At 43.1% G+C, this 20,885-nt stretch overlaps 1 protein-coding gene across 1 annotated transcript in view; it reads right to left on the reverse strand.

Annotated features, from left to right (window-relative positions):
* The window catches only part of GRIN2A (glutamate ionotropic receptor NMDA type subunit 2A), a gene marked incomplete at both ends in the record, with an annotated part of 384,572 nt that overhangs the window by 57,264 nt on the left and 306,423 nt on the right, over nucleotides 1-20,885 (reverse strand). Inside the window, 3 exons of the mRNA XM_080908094.1 lie at nucleotides 6,588-6,748; nucleotides 15,151-15,380; nucleotides 20,187-20,312. Of these exons, the coding sequence (XP_080764220.1) occupies nucleotides 6,588-6,748; nucleotides 15,151-15,380; nucleotides 20,187-20,312 (517 nt within the window). The remainder of the gene's footprint in view (nucleotides 1-6,587; nucleotides 6,749-15,150; nucleotides 15,381-20,186; nucleotides 20,313-20,885) is intronic.

Genomic DNA, 20,885 nt, shown 5'->3' on the forward strand with positions numbered 1-20,885 from the left:
TCACACATCCCTGACTTTTTGAAGATGTGCAAATGGAATTTAACCTTTGTAGTAAATGACAGCAATAACAATAAGTACCATCTTATGCCAGGTGCTACCCACAATGCTCTCTCTAACACATTTGTCCATCTTGTTTGTTGCAAAATTCTTATGAATTGGGTCCTGTGATTATTTCCACTTTAAGTATGAGGCTCAGGATGATTAAATAAAGGTCACACACACAAATCACAGCATTAATAGCAGGAAGAGGCAGTGCCTGTCTTCAGAGCCTAAGTTTATGGCCACTGAATGTGGTAGTTTTCTTTCTCTTACATGCGAAGGCTTGGGGAGGGGTACATTCATGTGTGTCACATACATGTGGCAGCAAGAGCATAGTATCAGATTGTTTAAATGAACCCACCACCACCATGACCTCTACCACTATCATCTCCTTTATCACTACCTCGATCACCACCACCATCTCCATCATCACCTATCACCACCACCACCATCTCTACCACCTCCACCACCACTCACCACCTCTACCATCACCACCTTTACCATCACCAACTATACCACACTTCTACCACCAACCACCATCCCCACCACCACAACAACCACCAACACTTCCACCACCACCACCTCTACCACAAATCACCACCACCCACCACCACCACCACCACTACCACTTCTATGACTATACTAGGATTTCAAATGATACCATACCTGGCTTTTAAAAACAAACATAGATTTCTTTGGATCAGATCCAGGTATTCATGTCTGTGCAGCAAATGCTCTAACCAACTGACCCAACTCCTCACCTGGTGGTATCTTTTCTGTATGTGTGTATGTGCACTTATTTGTGTAAATGCATTTGCCTGTGAGTGTAGGTGTGGGCTCCAGAGACTGGCCTGACTAGAGCTGCTTCTAACTACAACATCCACTAACATCTGAGATCAATACTGAACCCCAGATACAGCACCATTCTCCAGGGTGACCAGACAGTGTTTTGGTTCCAGGTTGACTTCATTGGACCGCTTCCTTCATGAAAAGGACATGTTTTGTCATGACAGAAGTAGATACTCATTCAGATTATAGATTTGCCTTTTTTTTAATGTAATGCTTCTAGACCAAGACACTTATAGAATCCATGGACTTATAGAATGCCTTATCTATCATCATGGTATTCCATACAGAATAGTTTTTGATCATGGAACACATATCACAAGTATTGAAGTATGATGGTGGGCCCAAGATCATGAAATGCACAAATCTTACCTTGTTTCCTACCATCCTGAAGCAGACAGCTGGATAGAAAGATGGAATGGCTTTCAAAGTTACAGTTACAATGACAATTAAGTGGCAACAGCTTATAGGGCTGAGGCAGGATTCTCTAGAATGTGGTACATTCTTTGAGTCAGTGGCAAACATACAGTATGATTTCTTAAACAGCCAGGATCCAGAGTCCAAGAATTAAGGGGTGGTAAAAGAAATAGCTCCACTCACTATCACCCTTAGTGACCCACTGGAAAAATTTGCTTTCTGTTTCTGAGATCTTATCTTCTGCTGGCCTAGAAGTTTTGTTTCCAGGGATAGGGCATGCTCCTGCCAGGAGCCACAACAGACATTCCACTGAACTGGAATCCCAGACTTCCTACCTGGCTACTTTGAGGCTTCTGATGTCCTTAGTGAATAAGCTAAGAAAGGAAAAATGGTGTTAGGAGGGATGATTGATCCATATTACCAAGAGGAAATTAGATTTTTTTTCTACAAAGAAGATAGGAAAGATTATATCTGGATTCCAGAATATCCTTTAGGATTTGTCTTAGTTAGAAATTTATTGTTGTGAAGAGATGCCATAAGGCAACTCTTATAGAGGACATTTCACTGTGTCTGGCTTACAGGATTAGAAGTTAAGTCCATTATTTTCATAGCAAAAATCATGGCAGTGTCTAGGTAGGTATGGAACTAGAGGAGCTGAGAGTTCTATATCTTGTTCCAAAGACAAACAGGACAAGACTGGCTTCCAGGCAGTTAGGAGGAAGGTTGCTCACCACTCCCCCATACACACAAAGTGACACACTTTCTCCAACAAGGCTACACTTCCTAATAGTGCCACTCTCCGGGCCAAGCATATTCAAACCACCACATTCCACACCCTGGCTCTCATAGGCTTGTTTGAACACATGAGTCTATGGAGAAGGGAGCATATCTAGTCATAGAATAATGCAAAATATATTTAGTCCAACTTGTAAAAATCCCATAGTCTATAGCAGTCTCAACATTGTTAAAAGTCCAAAGTTCACAGTCTCTTTTGAGATTCATGCAATCTCTTAACTGAAATCAAAACAAAAAAAAGCAGATCATATACCTAAAACATCACAGGATATACATCACCATTTCAAACCTTCATAGTGATGAAATACTGAACCAAAGCAAGACCAAAAACCAGCTGGGCCAACTATAAACTCTGCATCTCCATGTCTGATGCCCAACTTCTGTCAGCTTTGTTGGATACAATACAATTCTTTCTCTTGGACTGGTTCCACTTCCTGCTACTTGCTTTCCTAAGCAACTTCAACTTTACAGCTTATTGTTTGAATGTCAGGAAGCACACATGATCTTCTGGCTTCCTCCAAAGAGCTTGGTTTATATCTCTAGCTCTGCTTTCTATAGCACTCTAGACTATGGTTGATTCCACTCCACTGCTGCTGTTCTTGGTGGTCATCCATGGTACTGGCATCTCCAGTACACTGGAGTCTTCCACTGCAACTGGGCTTTACCAATAGTCTCTTATAGACTCTTCATGATGCAAAGCCTCAGCTTCTTTGCATGACCCCTTCAGGCCTGGGTAGTTAACTGCAACGGAGACTTACACGTTCACCAGTGGACTTCCCACCGTGCCAGGGCTCAGTTTCTTTCCTTGACCCCTTCATACAATCAAAACCAGTACCACCTGGATGGTTCTTACACATTACTAAGTCCAGCTGCAGCATGAGGCACAACCTTGGCTATGTCTGGAACACATCTTTATTATGCTCCCAGAAAACACTTCCCAGAAGATTTCACCCTGGTGATACTGGTCTCTTCTTAATCACAGTTAATTTCATAGCTCCAACTAACCAACATTAATTGTCCCAGAAGTCCCTTCTATTTTTGTCTCTAAAGCCAGAGACACATGGCCAAAGCTGCTGAGTTCCACTACTTGCAGGAGCTGAAACATGGCCCCCTTTTTCTATTACAGTATCACCATGTTTCTGTCTTCTAGCTCCTTAACTGCCTAAGCCTGGCTGTCCTGGAACTTGCTCTATCGGCAGACATTGAACTCAGAGGTCTATATGGCTCTGTCTCCTGAATGCTGGAATTAAAAGCATGTATGTATACCATGCCTAGACCTGATCTTTTCATGGCCATTATTCCTCCAGATGCAGATCAAAAGTCAGTCCTCCATTTCTGTATTGTAGCTAATTTCAAAATAAAAGTACAAATGTAAACAATGATCAGGTAATAGTGCCTAACATGACATAACTATTTCTTATTCAACTACAAACACATAAACAATAAGCTTAGCTGGGTAGGATCTTGCCTGAGGGTCACCACTTTCTTAATATATTTATCTCCTTGAACACAGGATTCATCTTAATTTCACTTCCTGGTGCCACTTTATGACTTAAACCATACCTTTTGTATTTTTTATTTTTAATCTTGCTATGCTTTCTTAGAATGCCCTTTATAAGAGTGAACCCTTCTAAATTTGGTTGATTTGAGAACTCTTTTGCCAATGAAATGAATCTAAATCTGTTTAGCATAGCTTCCGGTACATTCTTTAGATACTGGCAAAGGCAGTGTCATTCTTCACCAAAACATCCTAAGAATAATCTCCCAAGTTCAAACCACCCTCAGCACCAATGTTTTCCATATTCCTACTAGAATGTCCCATTAAGTCCCACTTAAAGCATTCTATGGCTTTCCAAATCCAAAGGCCCCAAATCTACATTCTTCCAAACAAAGATGTGGTCAGGCTTGTCACAGCAATATTTAACTCCTGGTATGTACTTCTGTCTTAGTTCTGACTTTATTGCTGTGAAGAGACACCATGACCAGGCAACTCTTATAAATTAGAAAAGACATTTTATTGGGTCTGGATTATAGGATTAGAGGGTCAGTCCATTATCATGGCAAAAAGTAGGCATGTCGCTGGAGGAGCTTACAGTTCTTTATTTTTTTCTCTCTTTCATTTTTAATTAGATACTCTGTATTTACATTTGAGATGTTATCCTTTTCTCTGGTCCTGCTCCCATTCCCCTGTCCCCCTCCATTTGCCTTCACAAAGGTGCACTCCCTCCTAATAACCCTTTCTACCCTTTTGCTTGGCATTCTCCTACATTGGGAAAACATGCCCTCCCTGGACCAAAAGCCTCTTCTCACATTGATACCAGTCACTCATATCTTCAGCTACATATGCAACTGCATCACTGATAGAGATGCCTCCTCATGGACTGTGTTAGAGTAATATAGACACAGCTAAGCATTCTTATAGCTAACCATCGGACTAAACTTGGGGATGCCAACGAGGGTGATAAAGAAAGGACTGGAGGATCTGAAAGGGGTTGCAACCTTATGGAAAGAACAACATTATCAACCAATCAAACCCTCCAAAACTCCCATGGACTGAAACACTAACCTTTGTGCACACATTGAGAGAGCTGAGAGTTCTATATCTTGTTCTGAAGGCAAACAGAAGACTGGCTTCCAGGCAGCTAGGAGGAAAGCCTCTCTCCCACAGTGACACACTTGCTCCAACAAGGTCACACCTCCAAATAGTGTCACTCCCTGGGCCAAGCATATTAAAACTGCCACAGGGAGTTTTTTGGTTAAAGTCAATGGGAAACTACTACAACAGCCTAATTCAGGCAAGATGAAAAAGGGCACAGACCCACCAGGAATAAAGCCATGGATTACTTTGTCAGGAAAAGAACCAAGACCTGCTGATTTGCTTGCTGAGGGTGGTGGAAGTGCAGAATGGGCAGTAGAAGAAAGGAGTTATTACTGCCATCTAAGGATGCTACCAGTTGCAAAACTGAGGACTATGCTTGAGTGTTTCTGTCAGATTTTTCTAAGAATGTGCTTGTACCGGTATTTGTTTTCTTCTTTTAATTTCTTTATCATGTAATATAACATCAATTAAGAGAATTCCAGTAGTTATCATAGCTGAGTTTTAGATACTCAAAGAATGTCCCTCAAGAGACATTGCCACCTACTTTAAAATTTACAATGTGTTTACAGTTGTACAAGTAATATTTGTATCATGTTAGACATAATGATGACCTGGTTGTTTTCACAGGTAATGAAATATCACATAAAGAAATATGATTGTGCATCAAGTTTTCAAGGTGTTAATTTGTAATGACTATTCTTGGTTGTCAACTTGATTATAGCTGATATTGACTAAAATTCAACTGGCTGGGAACACCTGTGAGGATTTAATTTCCTAATTAAATAATTTTCAGCAGGAAGACCTGCATTTAGTCCAGATCTTTGGAGGTGAAAAGATACACATTTAGTTTGGGCCACACTTTGTACTGGCAACCTATGTAAAGAACATGAAAGAGAGAAACTCATTCTTTTTGTCTTATTGTTTTTGCTAACAAGCACACACTGAAGAACAGCTGAGACCTCCAACGTCGTTTACTGAACAATTACTGTATTCTTGGGCCTTCTGTTAGTAGATAACCATTGTCAGACTAACTGAGCAACAGCCTGTAAGCCATTTTAAGATATTTCCTTTGTGTATAATAATACACACACATATATATAAGTATATATAAATATATATGTATATATACATATATATGTACATATATGATGTGTCAATGCACTCATGTGCAGAAAATACCCATCCCAAAATTAACAGAGAAAACATTCCCTGAGGGTGGTACTTACAGAGCCAGGGCTGGTATCAGAATACTCAGACTGAGTGGTAATTTAAGAGACTCTTGACAAAAACAACCTTATTTTTCCATGTCAATGGGTAGAGCAGAACTCTGGCTGTGTCTTTAGAAAACATTTGAGTTCTTATCTCTTTCCTTTCCTAGTTCTCTTCTCCTCACACCATTTTTTGTTCAATGTCTCCCCAGTGAAATTAGGACATTTGCATTTTAGACACAGACTTTGCCTCTAAGCATCATCCCCAGCCTCCTTCATCAATATTTACTGTCAAGCTGTTACCAGTACTCTACCCTCCCCCAAACAAGCTAATGCAAACCTAGTTTGTTTGTTTGTTTTTTTTTTTTTTTTTTTTTTCTTTAAGCTCTCAACCTTTTTAGGTCTTTCTACTTAGCTAAGATATCCCACCGAGTTGGATCAACTTTTTTATCAGTTTAAGGAACCCTTCTGGGATTTTCACATTACCATACTTTGTGGGTTGCTTTCTCTTAACAGGAAGCCTGTGATGTTCATCATATTAACACAAACACTCCTCTGCTGGGGGCCATCTAGCCAGTGGTACCTCTCCAGAAAATTCTCACAGATAAGCACCGAGTCATGCCGGGTCTGTTTCTGTCAGGTTTAAAGACCCTACGCCTGCAGAGAAGAGGAATTGTTCTTACCCAGTTTTCAAGCTGACCAAGGCATCCTCTACTCCCCTCTGGTTGAATTTGGTCATGTACTGGTGCATATAGGGGTAGTTGTTACGAATATTCCTCTCTGTACTTCCATTGGGTACTGTCCCAAATCGGAAAGGCGGAGAATAGTCATGAGGTCTCTGGAACTGGAGGGGGCAGTAAGGGGAGGAAAAGGTAAAAGGGAGAGAGAAGATACTAGTGAGCATTCATTCATTCACTCAGTGGCAGGAGCTCAACACATAGTAGTACAGAACAGCAAACGAGATTTGCTCAGCCTCTTCTGCTCATCCAAGTCTTTCAGGGCCTGTGATACCTAGGAAGGTGGAACAGCATCTGATTTCTATTTTTGTTTCCATTTTCTATTCTGTTCCCCCAAAGCAAGAACAGGGCTTAGTCTGCTGCTCCGTGTATATTTGCTGTGATTAACCTTCCTGTGCCATTAAAGAGACCAGCACCACACCAGGCAAACATTTGGCACCAAGGTGTGCTGCAAGAGTTAAGGGTCTATCTTGTCCAAAGTTGGTTGGCTATCTGTTTTGTGACAGTCTTTCCTTCTGTGATTACTACCAGTCATACCTTGCTTTCAACTGCAAAACCTGTCCATATGCCATGACTCATTCATCCTCCAGTACACAATCTCATTCATCAACCATGTACATAGGCAGTATTTTTAGAGTACTGGCTTGTAGTAGACCCAGGCTAAGTCTATGATCCAAAACCCCCACTGACAGCTTCCTGGGTACTTGGGTTTCGTGGAAGTTTTCTATGTTCCATGATTCTTTCTTGACTAACTGACTGAAACTACCTGTCCATAGTATGTGTGGGTATGTGTGTGTGTGTGCACTCACACATGCACACATGCAGATAGACATGTGTGTGCCTGCCTCTGCAGGGCAGACATCAATCTTAGACATCATTACTCATGACAAAATCTACTTTGTGTTTTGACACAAAGTCTTTCACTGAACCTGGAACTTTCTAAACAGTTATAGTGTGGATGGAGTTCTAGGAGATGAAACTTGGGTCCTTATGCCTGCAAGGCACTTGGCTGACTGAGCCTTCACTCCAGCCTCATGTTCACAGCCTTAAGACATTTTATTAGGATAGCATGAATGGTTCACAATGAAAAGTTTTTGTTAGAACATTTTATTATGTACAAAAATGTACTTAGATCATGTTTTGAGGGACTTGATCCAATTAGAAGTCAGTTGGTATAGCCCGCATCCTAAATATACGACTTTCCCTAGAGAAAGCACAGGCATGGGCCATGAGACTTAGCTGAGACTCTGTCCCTTTCCAACTAGGGACCATGGGTAAGTTATTTTATGCCATCCTGTCTCCCAGCTTGTCTTTCAAACCTGCAGTAGGGACCACTCCATATAATAACCCTTATAGAGTTATTAGAAAAACTGAAGGCTGGAACATTCACCAAATAGCAGCAGTCAAGAAACTAATACTTCAGGACCTCTTGTTCATCGTGGGCAGAAGCAATAGCCCAAGCTGTGCTTTTCTACAGACTGTGAGCTATGAAACTAGAGGGTAACAGTCACAATGAGCCATGTTTTGTCAGTTAAGTTGTTTTGTAATGACTGGCATTTCCTCAGGGATTACAGGAAGATAGCTATGTGCCCCAAACTTCTAAAATTCATGCAACCTCACAGTAGCTCAGGTATGAGATTAATCTTACAACTTCATTTTGTGTATGAGAAAACGTGGGTTTCAATTATGTGACCCATGTAAAAAGCAGGCATGATGGTCCACATTCATATCACACCATTCAGGCTGAGGCAGGAGGGTCCTATGTTCAATAACCTGGGCCACACATCAAGGGCACACATCTCAAAAGTAAATAAAATCTTGTTGAGGACCTGGAGATTCTGAAAGGGTAAGAAAATTCCCAGCAAACCAGTACCAATCCTAGGACCACAGTCCATGGGGTCTGGCAGGTCTGCAGTCTGCATGCTTTCCACAAAACAGAACATCCAGAGAAAGCATCCAAGTTTACTCAAGACAGAGACCAAACAGAGATGCTAGTCTTGCTTCCAGAACTCCCACTTCTTTACTGCTAATTAAAAGCTCCAGATGAAAATCATTTTTCCTAAATGAAACATGCTATAGCCGAATTGGCAGCAGTAACTGGTTCTGGGATGGGGGGGCATCCATTGTCTAATTTAAAGTCTCCTGCTTAGGAACACTGTCAGTGTGTGTGTGTGTGTGTGTGTGTGTGTGTGTGTGTGTGTGTGTGTGTACATGTGTATATGGCATGCGTATGTTACATATGTATATGTATGTGAATGCATTGTGTTTGTTTGTGTGTGCATGTATGTGTAAGAATATTGTGTGCATACGCATATATGTGTTCATTCACAGACTTATATGTATGTGCATTTATATATCATATGCATATATGCACACATATGCATATAGGTGTGTGTTAATGTGTGTGAGAGAGAGAGATCGAGAGAGAGAAAGCAAGAAAGAGAGAGAGAAAGAGAGAGAGAGAAAGAGAGAAAGAGAAAGAAAGACAGAGAGAGAGAGAGAGAAAGAGAGAGAGAGAGAGAGAGAGAGAGAGAGAGAGAGAGAGAGAGAGAGAGAGAGAAGAGGAGAGAAGAAGCAATAGCAGTATCATAAGGCTTTGTGGTCTCACTCGGCCACATAGCAACCTTTCTCATCACCAGAAGAGAAAGCAGGGACCAGGGCTGCTTTGTTCCACAGCCGCAGGCTATGGGGGGAACAGTGCTCATAGCATTACTCATAAATCTAGCTGCTATAACAGCGACTTCCAATCCCAAGAGACACAGAGAAATGGTTTATTGGACTAAAAGCCTTCCACTTCATTCTTCAACTGTTGCAGAAATGCAGCATCAAGATGTACTTTCCTCTGATTTGAACAGAGACAGACAAATCCTGAGTCTCTGTGAGATCCCCACATCCTCAGACATCAGCAACAACTCCAGTCTGCCAGCCCCAATACCTAGCAACCTTTCTCACTAGATAAAGACTGTCACATTTTTGAACAATTTTTCATACGCTTTTCATTGTTACCTGCACACACACACACACACACACACACACACACACACACACACAGACACACACACACACTTTCTATATGTAACTCTCTGATGGCACAATGCTGAATTTTTCTGTATTTCAAAGTATATTCATGTATTTTAAGATTGAAATAGAATGTATAAAACATAAAACACAGAACATTTTAAACGTATCCTTCACTGGCATTAAACACACTCACTTGATGTAACTATTGCTACCACTCAGACTGTTTCAAAGATTCCAAATCTTTACATAAATTTGTGGCTCGCAGGAGAGTCATGACCCCCTCCCCCACCCTGAAAAGTTAAGGTCTCCAATGGCTCCTCTTTCTAAACTAGATACATACTATAGGCAGGTCATGTTTCCTATTGGAATGATTCCGGTGAGACTTGCCACCAGCCAGACACCCATTCATGCAGAGAGCAGTAGTTGTGACTTCAATGACTGTAGGGCTGGTGATACAGAACCTCCCATGTTGGTGGGATCAGAGAGCAGCAACATCACATGGTCCCTATCAGGAAAGCTCCTCCCAGTTCCTGAGGCTCCTTATCTCTCACTTGGGAACTGAGTTGTTTAGAGCAGTCCATAAAGCCCACTGAGCCTGTTTCTCTGTTCTATATACACTGTGCATAGTGTTGGGAAATACTCATAACATGCTTGAAATAGCAGGTAACTCGATTACTTCAAGCACATCATATTTCATGTTCCACGGTGGTCACATGTGTGCTGTTCTTCGTGAGTGTCATCACCCAGCATAGCTTTAGCCAGTCTTCTTCCAGTGTGGAAAACACAGAATCTTTTCCTAATTATCTTTCATCTCTATCCAGTCTGAGAACAGGTCTGAAGGTCATCTCAGTGAATAAGCCACGGAGTGCATTTATGATGGAAGATACAGACACAAAGCTAAGAGATGTAATTTGCAAAATGAATTCAGCAGTTAACCAGGACATTTCTTTATCCTGAATTCTTATGAAGTCTAAGCTGTAGATTAGGAGAGATGTGTCTCTCGTGACTTTAATCAACAATACTGAGTATCTGTGCACACAAGCTAATCATGTGTGTACAAGCACACATGTATATGAGTACAGTGCATGTTGAGGGCAGAGGAAATGTCCAGTGTGGCCAGTATGTGGCCATCTAGCTTTTTAAAGACAGAATCTCGACTAACCTGGGACACTCCAAAAAGGCCAGGCTGGTTGGCCATTGAGCCGTAAATACCAACTAAGCAACCCTTCCCAGCGCTAGGATAATCAGCTTGTCTTGCTGTGCCTGGCCTTTTGGCACAGGTTCAGAGAGTAGAGCTCAGATCTTAGTGCACTGCACAACAAGCCCTTTAAGGGCCGAGCTATCTGTGCCACACATGCTTCTCCATGGAAAGCCAACCAGATCTGGCCTTCAGGGAAGGAAAATTGGTCCAGAGACCTCCCTGCTTAGGCTGTGGCCTCCTTCCCCCACCAATTACCATTACTGTGAGAAGAAACGGGCAGCTCTCCTGCCTGGGATGCCTCTAAACCTCTGCATGGGTAGGAAGTCCAGATCCGTACAATAACTTCCCAGGCTCAGAAGTGGAATCGTTTAAACAAGGCAACAATGATGACAATGACAAGAAGGAGGAGGAGGGACGAGGGAGAAAAGGGAGAGGGGGACACGGAAAAAAGTGGGAAGAAGGAAATAACACAAGTAACCCACACACAATAAGAAGCTTATCCCCATCCTCAGATCTATCTTGCCAGAGCAAAATTAGCTATGGAAAGTCTTATGACCATCAGAGACCAAGGTTCAGATTTGAACTCAGGTCTGTTTGATCCCAAACACGATGATCTTCCTCTCCGAGATAAATTCTCTGTCAGTGTCATTCCCAGTATTTGGAAAGTGCCCACACTAACACTCCAGAGTTTCCTTAGAGATTCTGGAAGCTTCCTTCACAGATGGACCTACTTGTTACCCAAGCCCAAGTTCATCTAAGCACACCCTGGGCCTCAAACATTGTCCTTTACAGCAAGCATTAGTCAAACAAACAAACAAACAAACAAACAAAAACTTGTCAAACCTGAGGTACTCAGGTATTTATGGTTAAAACAATGAAACAAAATGACCCTGGTGAGCCATATTAAAACAAATTGATTCAGTGCAGATAAACATTTCCCAAACTTTTCTAATGTAGCTGCCCTTAATCTTCTAGGAGCATTTAGATTGTTTACTCAGGAAAGTCTGTTTATCGAATTACATCAAACATTTAATTAAAAGAGCTATCAGCTTACATTTGATGCCCTGACTTTGGGAGCTGAGCTGGGCCCTATGGGGTTACAGCATCTGCTACCAGGTTTCTCTGAACCAGAAAAGGTCAGGCATGTGATTGGTGCTTAAAATTAGTTTTCTTACAAGTGGTCATATTATTTAACTTCAAGCTCTAATGCAAGAGATTTCTTTCTCTTTGTTTTTGAAAATGGGAACAAAAGGTCAGGGAAGATGGCTTGGAAGGTAAGGTGTCTGCTGCACAAACATGAGGACCTGAGTTTGGATTCCCAGCACCCATGAAAGAATTGCACGTGGCAGCAATCAGCTACAGCCATAGGACTCGGGCAGAGAGGACAAGGTAGAAACAAGGGGACACCAGGCGCCTGCTGGTCAGTCAGTCTATTCCAAAAGTGACAATTGGCATTGACCTGTGACCTCCACGTGCACCATGCTTTTGTGAAAGAGCCTCACATTCAGGGTGGAGGCCCCACCATCTCCCCAAGTTCCTTCCTCTAGGAATTGCATCTTTGGCCCCACCATGTAATAAAATCGTTGAATGGTACTTTGAGCCTGTGGAAGCCTTCAGCGGGCATAAAGTTGGCATAGTTTTCATAAACTTGGCATAAACAAACCATCAGGCTGCTGTGTGGGAATGTGAGGGGCATTTTCCAACTTGCTAATCAACATAGCAAGGTCCTGTTCACCCTGAGCAGGTGGTCTTCTAACTAAGAAAGGTAAGGAAGCGTGAACCTAGAAGCCAGCCATTAAGCCGCAGACCTCCGTTGTCTCACAGACCCCTGTGGTCTCACAGTTCTTGGCCTCCAGGTTGCTGCCTTTCCTTGGTGATGGATGAACCCCTTCTTCTCTATGTTGCCTTTGGTCATTTATTTTGCCATGGCAGCAGAAAGCTAATTAGTGCAAAGGCACAGGCACAGCTCTAGCATCTTGTGACTTTCTCCAAAAAGGTAAATCCCAGATTTACAGAGAAGACCCAGCAAGAAGTGAGGTCACCAGGTGTGGCTAGTCCTGGCAGAAAGGAGACAGAGATCTAACTTTTCTACCTCTAGATGCAGTACTTCGGTGGCCTGTAGATGGTACTTGCTTCAGATGGGATTCTCCCACCCAAACCATGGGCCAAAACTTCAGATTTTTAATGATGACAGACACCGATGCAAACCAATCAGTGAAAGGGGATGGAAAGGGGGCAGGAAGCTGGCCTAAGGTCTGTCCAATGGTCTGTTTGATTCTGTGGCTAGCTCTTGCTATGAGCAAAGCATGCAAAGAGCCAGCAAAGGTGTGAGGGACACAGATCTAGAGAGATTCCAGTGCACTCCAGTGAGTAACGTATCTAACATATTCCATATGAATTTATGCATTCGGCCAACACTTTGATAACAAACACCTGCTAGATACTAAGTTAATATAAAAAGAACTTTTCTTCAAGTCTGGAACTGCAGGTCCCTAATTCCAGCTACTCAAGAGACTGAAACAGAAGGATGACAAGTTCAAAGCTCGACTGGTCTACAGAATGAGCTCACAGACAGCATGGGCAACGTAGGGAGGGCCAGTCTCAAAAGAAAAACTAAAAGAAAGATTGGAGAAATAGCTCAGTAGCAGTATACAAGTGATCCATGGTTCAATCCCACTACTGGAGGGAGGGAGGGAAAGAGAGAGAGAGAGAGAGAGAGAGAGAGAGAGAGAGAGAGAGAGAGAGAGACAGAGACAGAGACAGAGACAGAGACACAGAGAGACAGAAAGAAATGGGCCAATTCTGAGCCCCACCTTCCTGAGTTAACTTTAGTCTCATCATCTTAACCCCTTAGGATCCTTCCCTGCCTAACACTTCCCTTTTCTCTGATGTTTCATTCTGTGTTGTTTATTTCTTCCTCCTAAAATCTCGAGTTTCTCCGGAGCTCTGGGCTCAGTCTGCCACCTTCACCCTGACAATCTGGGAAGACCTCTCTGCAGGGTTGATACTTTTTCCTCCTACCCGAAGTTCAAGGAAGAGCAGCCACAAGAAGATAGGGTAAAATGGCGCACCTGGAGACCCAGGAAGCCTAGGGGCACCAGCCTGGGTTCGAGGTTGGAGATGTGGGAACGGTGGAGAAAACTTTGGTGAGTCAAATGGAGAAAATGTGTGGGAGGAGGCTGGGGTGGAGAGACATCTACTCCAGCTTTCCAGGCCTCATAGAGAGGCCAGGTACACTCGTGAGTGCCCTTTGTGAAGGTGACTCCGTCTTTGACCTCTCGCTGTCTCTCCATTTCTAGGACGCCATGTACCTCTTTCTCCAAGAGTATACGCCGTGAATAAGCTTCAGAGGCTTTTCATGGGCTGATTTTCTACTCAGCAGTTTGTAGATGAATGCCAAACGGGTAGATGCAGACTATGTCAACAAGATGCGACAGGGAGGTTTTATAAAGAGACAAATTATCCCCACACACGAGACAGAACATCTCTGCTGTACTGCAGGCTCAGCACTGCTGAGTTTAGCAAGTCAAGATTTGTTTCCTAAGCTAGAATTTCAATAGGAGAATGAACCCACTTTACCTCTCTTCATCCTCTGGGAGAATTTCTGAATAGTCACTCAAACCCCACAGCTCTCTCTGGGATTCGGTGCAGAATGGGGAGAGCAGCTATTATGGTACCCAGCTTACTCAGGCAGGGGTGTGTTGAAGAGCTTCTAAGAAGAGACATGGGGTGATGGAAACCTTGGTGTTCATTCCAGAGAGTTGGAAGTGTCACTGGGCAGGCTGACTTGATTGTACAGTCAGATGAAGTAACTGCGTCTCTGGCTAGAGCTTAGAGACTTTTTAAATGCCCTATGCCAGGAATCCAAGGCCTGTCATCTATACAAGATCCACTGAAGTGCACAGGGTGTGGAAGGTGCCCATAGCTCTTCTATGGCATCTCTTCATGTCTAGGCAGCACACCTTCCTCATTCTCAACTCCTTAAGGAGACTGAGTTTCAACCAGTGCTACATGATGATGTTGAGCTGCACAGCCTCAATGTGAGCATCCTTAAGATCTTACAAATATGAGAATCAACAGAAGGGAGAAGCTGGGAAAGAGACTCCGTTACACGCCAGGCCATGGAGTTTAAGATGCCTTCTCTCGTTTATTTGATAAATATGCAACTTATGGGGGCGATCTCCTGTTTCTGGGTTATAGAGTGGACGGTCAGACCCTTGGGTCACCCCTGATGAAGATGGCAGTTAACACAAAACCTCAGTCAGCCAGGAAATGGGCTCTCCTTACCTTCTTGTCACTGAGGCCAGTCACTTGGTCCACAAACTCCTCCTGGATCATGAAGGCAGCCAGGTTGGCTGTGTAACTTGCCAGGAAGATGACAGCAAAGAAGGCCCACACTGATACCATGATCTTGCTTGTTGTGCCTTTAGGATTCTGGACAGGCACAGAGTTGTTGAAGACCAGGCCCCAGAGGAGCCATATAGCTTTTCCAATAGTAAAAGAAGGCCCATGGGGAGCTGCAAGTGGCAGAAAGAAGAGTAATGGTATTTTCTCAAAGTGCACTTGTATGTGTGTGTGTGTGTGTGTGTGTGTATTTGTGTGTGTGTGTATATGTGTGAGTGTTTGTGTATGTGTATGTGTGTGTATATATGTGTGAGTGTGTGTGTGTTTGTGTGTGAGTGTGTGTGTGTATGTGTGTGTGTATGTGTGTGTGTTTGTGTGTGTGTGTTTGTGTGTTTGTGTGTGTATATGTGTGAGTGTTTGTGTGTGTATGTGTGTGTATATATGTGTGAGTGTGTGTGTTTGTGTGTGTGTGTTTGTGTGTGTATGTGTGTGTGTTTGTGTGTGTGTGTTTGTGTGTTTGTGTGTGTTTGTGTGTGTATATGTGTGAGTGTTTGTGTGTGTGTATGTGTGTGTATATGTGTGAGTGTGTGTGTGTGTTTGTGTGTGTGTATGTGTGTGTGTATATGTGTGAGTGTGTGTGTGTTTGTGTGTGTGTATGTGTGTGTGTTTGTGTGTGTTTGTGTGTGTTTGTGTGTGTGTGTGTGTGTGTGTGTGTGTGTGTGTGTGTGTGTGTGAACTATGGCAGTTCCCAGTAGCATTAGAGGAATGGAAGGTAAAAGCATGCCAGGGTTCTCTTCCTCCATTGTCCCTGGAACTTTACTGAGTCAACCTCTTTTAGGCTTTAACATAATTAGCATTTTCCTCACATTTCTCTCTAACTGGATTTCACCACATTTCTTAAAAAGAAAATAGTTATGCAAAAATGAGGGTTTCCGTGAAAAGTGGCGCTAGGACATGTTTTTAAATTTGGATTCGATTTCCATTCAGGGAAAGCGAACTCCTTCAAAAATGTAGAGGAGTCCGCTTGCTCCCTTCTTTTCTCCTCTTGTTCCTGCTCCTTACCCTCTCTTTCCCCATTTCACTCCCCCCTCTCTCCACATGCTCATGGCTGGCCTCTACCTCCCCTGCCTTTCTCTCAACTCCCCTCCCCATGCCTTGAATAAACTCTATTCTATACTAAAAATAAAATAAAATAAAAAGTAAAGAAGAACTTGGAGGGAAGAGAATTAGTAGATTTGATCAAAACACATTACATGCATTTATGAAACTCTCAAATAATTGAGAAATCTAAAGTAAATGTAATAGAAGCCTACAGAAGCAGGCAGTGGGGTGGGGGTGAGGAGGGAATGTGTCACAGGTGCCCATCACCAGGAGCCATTCCATCTGGCAGGAACATGCTTGGGATTCCAACTCAGTTGTCCCGGTAACTGCTGCTGTTCAAATTCATATGAGGAGTGTCCGCAATATACCAGTACAGGAATCACACTCCTTCCCAATGGAGGCGTTCAGGAACAGAACAATAGAGCCTAATTCTTCCCCCACTTCACAAATGGGACACATTTCATTGCAGGTCGCAGAGAATGAACTGATATCACATCCCTCAGCAGTGCTCCCAGCAGTGTGTCCCTTTTGAGATTCTTAAGTGTTCCTTGTGACAGGCTTAACTACAGAGGCAGAACAATGTGTGGAAATTTATTGGGATGGGGCATATGAGGATGGTAAACTAGTCAACTGATGGTTTTCAAGACTTTGAATTGTACCAAGCCCCCCCCCCCCGAAAAAATCAATTATGCCCTCACTCTAAGAAAGAAAAACTCCTTCTTTAAGCAGATGGTTAATTTTTATGTTGTTTAAGTAAATGAAGATATGACAAAATGATGTACTCAGTCCCTCCACTGGCAAAACCAGCAAAGTGGGCAATAAATAAAGTAGCAGATGTGGATTCTGTTGGATGGGAGTTCTGGAGTTCTGGGCAGGGACCTAAGAGAAGTCTCCACTGGAGGCAGACTTTCCCACATAAAGACAGAGAGCCCAGTGTGCAATGTGTGAAGAAGGCAGGTAACACTAAACTTCTCAATCTCCCCTGATTCTCTTTGTCTAGTTTTAGGATTTTCTAGAGTTTCTCCCAAGAGGTCGGGAACTTTTGAGCTAACCTCATTAGCTATGTAAGTACAGAAGTCTCACCAGAAGTGACAGCCATTCAGGAAGCACACACAGGGAGCTGGGAGTGGGGTCCGTGGACATTTTGGGAATTCCTGGTTCGTGTATGGTAGACCCCCTCAAGTTGCACCTTCCTCCTGCGTCATGTCTTCCATATTTTATTCTTTGTTTGTTTCAATTGCTCGGAGTGGAGCTGAGGGTCCTGCACACACTGGGCAAGCATTCTGTTACTGAGCTGCAACTTTGGCCCTTCTGAAAGGTCTGTTAAGACTTTCAAGACTAGGCTAGAACTTGCTTCATAACCCAGGATGACCTCGAAGGTGCCCTGTCTTGGTCACTGATGAGATCACAGGGCTCCACCAGCAGGGCTGGTTTCACTGACAGGGCTACACCACCATGGCTGGTTTCACTGACAGGGCTACACCTCCAGGGTTAGTTTCACTGACAGGGCTACACCTCCAGGGATGGTTTCACTGACTGACAGGGCTACACCTCCAGGGCTGGTTTCACTGACAGGGCTACACCTCCAGGGATGGTTTCACTGACTGACAGGGCTACACCACTATGGCTGGTTTCACTGACTGACAAGGCTACACCACCATGGCTGGTTTCGCTGACAGGGCTACACCTCCAGGGCTGGTTTCACTGACCGGGCTACACCACCATGGCTGGTTTCACTGACAGGGCTACACCACCAGGGTTAGTTTCACTGACAGGGCTACACCACCAGGGTTAGTTTCACTGACAGGGCTACACCTCCAGGGCTGGTTTCACTGACTGACAGGGCTACACCACCATGGCTGGTTTCGCTGACAGGGCTACACCTCCAGGGCTGGTTTCACTGACAGGGCTACACTACCATGGCTGGTTTCACTGACAGGGCTACACCTCCAGGGCTGGTTTCACTGACAGGGCTACACCACCAGGGTTAGTTTCCCTTTCTGTTTCCTAGACAGGTCAGGGTGAGTTCTAACTTCAGACTTTTCTATTAGCTGCTACTTGGATGCTCTTTTATGTCTTCCTTACAACTCAACCCTTTCTTTAGATCTCAGCTGAACATCTTCGATACTAAACACCCTTCCTTGACTTAACATCCTATCTAAATGCGGTACCCCATCTTTCACCATCATATGAGTATAATTTGTGAGCCTCTTGTGATCTATTTCTGCCATCTATGATGACTAATTAATCTGCTTACGTCTTGTCTCTCCAGCTAAGTCCTAAATCTATCTGACTCTCTTTTCTGTCTCCTGCACCCATCATGGGGCTTTGCACACAAAATATACTCAGTAAAGGAATGTGGAGTGCACAACTACTCTCTCCGATGGCGGAAGTCCCGTTTTCCTGAAGTGTAATCATCACAAGGAAAGACCTCAGCATCCACTGAGTTGAAAGTTCCTTCACAGCTCAGCCCTTATGTATGACACTTTCCTGGCTTAGGGGGTGACAAGCATGGTGCTCGCTGCTCCTTAACAACTAAGTATAAAGACCTGAAGGAAACAATGTCCCTAAAAGAAAAAAAAAGACTGACATGCCGTCTTAAGACTTCTTGACTGCTTCTGGTATTAAATGTTTTAAGTAAAATGTGCTATGCATTGAATTAAAGGATGGCCTATTCTGAAAGGATATTTAAGACATGAAGTCTTCTTCTTTGGGGGGGGGGGGCGGGTGTGAGTACCAAACTTAGGGATGTCATTGGGTAAGCACATCCTGGGCAAGTGCTATAGTCATAAGCTCCATTTCTGGTCTCAAGAACTCCTGTTCTCTTTTTGGGAAAGGGATTTGATGCTAGCATCTTTCTGATAACAACCACTTAAGGGTTGCCATTCATTAAGAAAAATCGACTCAGACGGTGTGATGTGTTTAGCATCACATGATGCTTATCATTACATTTCCCTTACTGTCTACCATGTCTACCAATTCTTCTTCTACCAAGTACGGTACATGATGATCCAACACATCAAGGGGAAAATTTAACTCTGGAGAAATGCACTGCTTCAGAGTTACATTTATTGTCAGACTAACGCAAATATGATTCGCTAGTTTGAAGAGAGTTCTTAAAGTAGAAATCTATCAGGTCATTTTATTTGCATAGACTGAAATTGAGACTTGCTGTGATTTTAATATTTCTTTTTGATCTACATTTTAAAAATAAATTGCCAAAACCTTTCAACTCTGTTTTCTCGATAAATTGAATATGAGCGATTTTTAAGCTAACTGCTATTGACTTCAAGTTGTAACAAGATTAAAATATTTCATGCTTAAATCCTGTTTTCAGTTAAAGTAAGTAAATCCTTCTTGTCATGTGAATGAGCCAACACTACTCCTCTGAAGACTCGCCACAGTCACAGCAATGTGCTATGAAGTGCTCTAAAACAAATTATCTCTCTGAGTCTCTGTCTCTGTCTCTGTCTCTGTCTCTGTCTCTCTCTCTCTCTCTCTCTCTCTCTCTCTCTCTGTGTGTGTGTGTGTGTGAGAGAGAGAGAGAGAGAGAGAGAGATGCATCTCTGTGCATCTATGTGTATCTATGTGTTTGTGGACACTCTCAGCTGTGTGACCTCATGTGAAAGCACATGTGGTAGCCTGAATTCTCTACCTTAATGCTTTGAATCTAGAGCTAACCAACTGGCTAGACTGTCCGTCGAGCAAACCCTCAGAATCCGCATGTTTCTGCTCCTCTACATTTAGTGCTGGTTTTTACATAGTGCTCAGGTGACCTCAGACCCTCATGCTAGCACAGCAAGCACATGGGACACTGAGCCACCCTTCTAGCCCTGAAGCAGCATCACTCTATCCTAGGTTCCTGAAGGCTTCCTTACCTTTCCCTTTGGCTAAGTTTCTGTTGTATCCAACAGGGCTGAAGTATTCAAAAACGAAGACAGCAATGGCAGAGACAATGAGCAACATCACGAACATCATCACCCAGACAGAGGCACTGAAGGGTTCTGTAGGGAAAGAGACAACGAGAGGTGTAACGGAAGTCAGTCCTTCCTCCAGCAGAAATCCCACCACCCACCTGCAAGCTTGTGCAAAAACTCGCTGTCATCAAATCTGGTCATTCATCAAAAAGATGCTCATTTTGATTCACATGTGAAGCCATTGTTTATAAAATGATGTGAGACACTTCATAAGATGATAAAAATAGAGGAGAGGACGTGGTGTTATACAAACCAGGTCAAGGGTAATATAAGCCAGAAAGAATGAGAAGATGAGAAGAAAAAAGATAGTCTGCAAATAAACGGGACATGGGGTCCACACGATCATAGAACGCTCTAGAAAAACCACAGCGGAGGAAAAAATTAGCTGGACCCAAATAATTAGTATATAGACTCTAAAAATATGTGCCTTTAATTCTCACATTCATCTGTATTTTTATATACTAGTGGTGAGGATGTGTAGGTGAATCTCTGAAGGAGAAGGACAATTATAACCTCTTATTAAGGACTACAAACTCACGGCATTAACAAGAATATTACAAGGTCATAATCGGCTGCCCTTTGCTGTGAAAGAATGAGGTG

This window comes from Micromys minutus, assembly GCF_963924665.1.
Source record: "Micromys minutus genome assembly, chromosome: 31".
NCBI classification, from domain to species: Eukaryota; Metazoa; Chordata; class Mammalia; order Rodentia; family Muridae; genus Micromys; species Micromys minutus.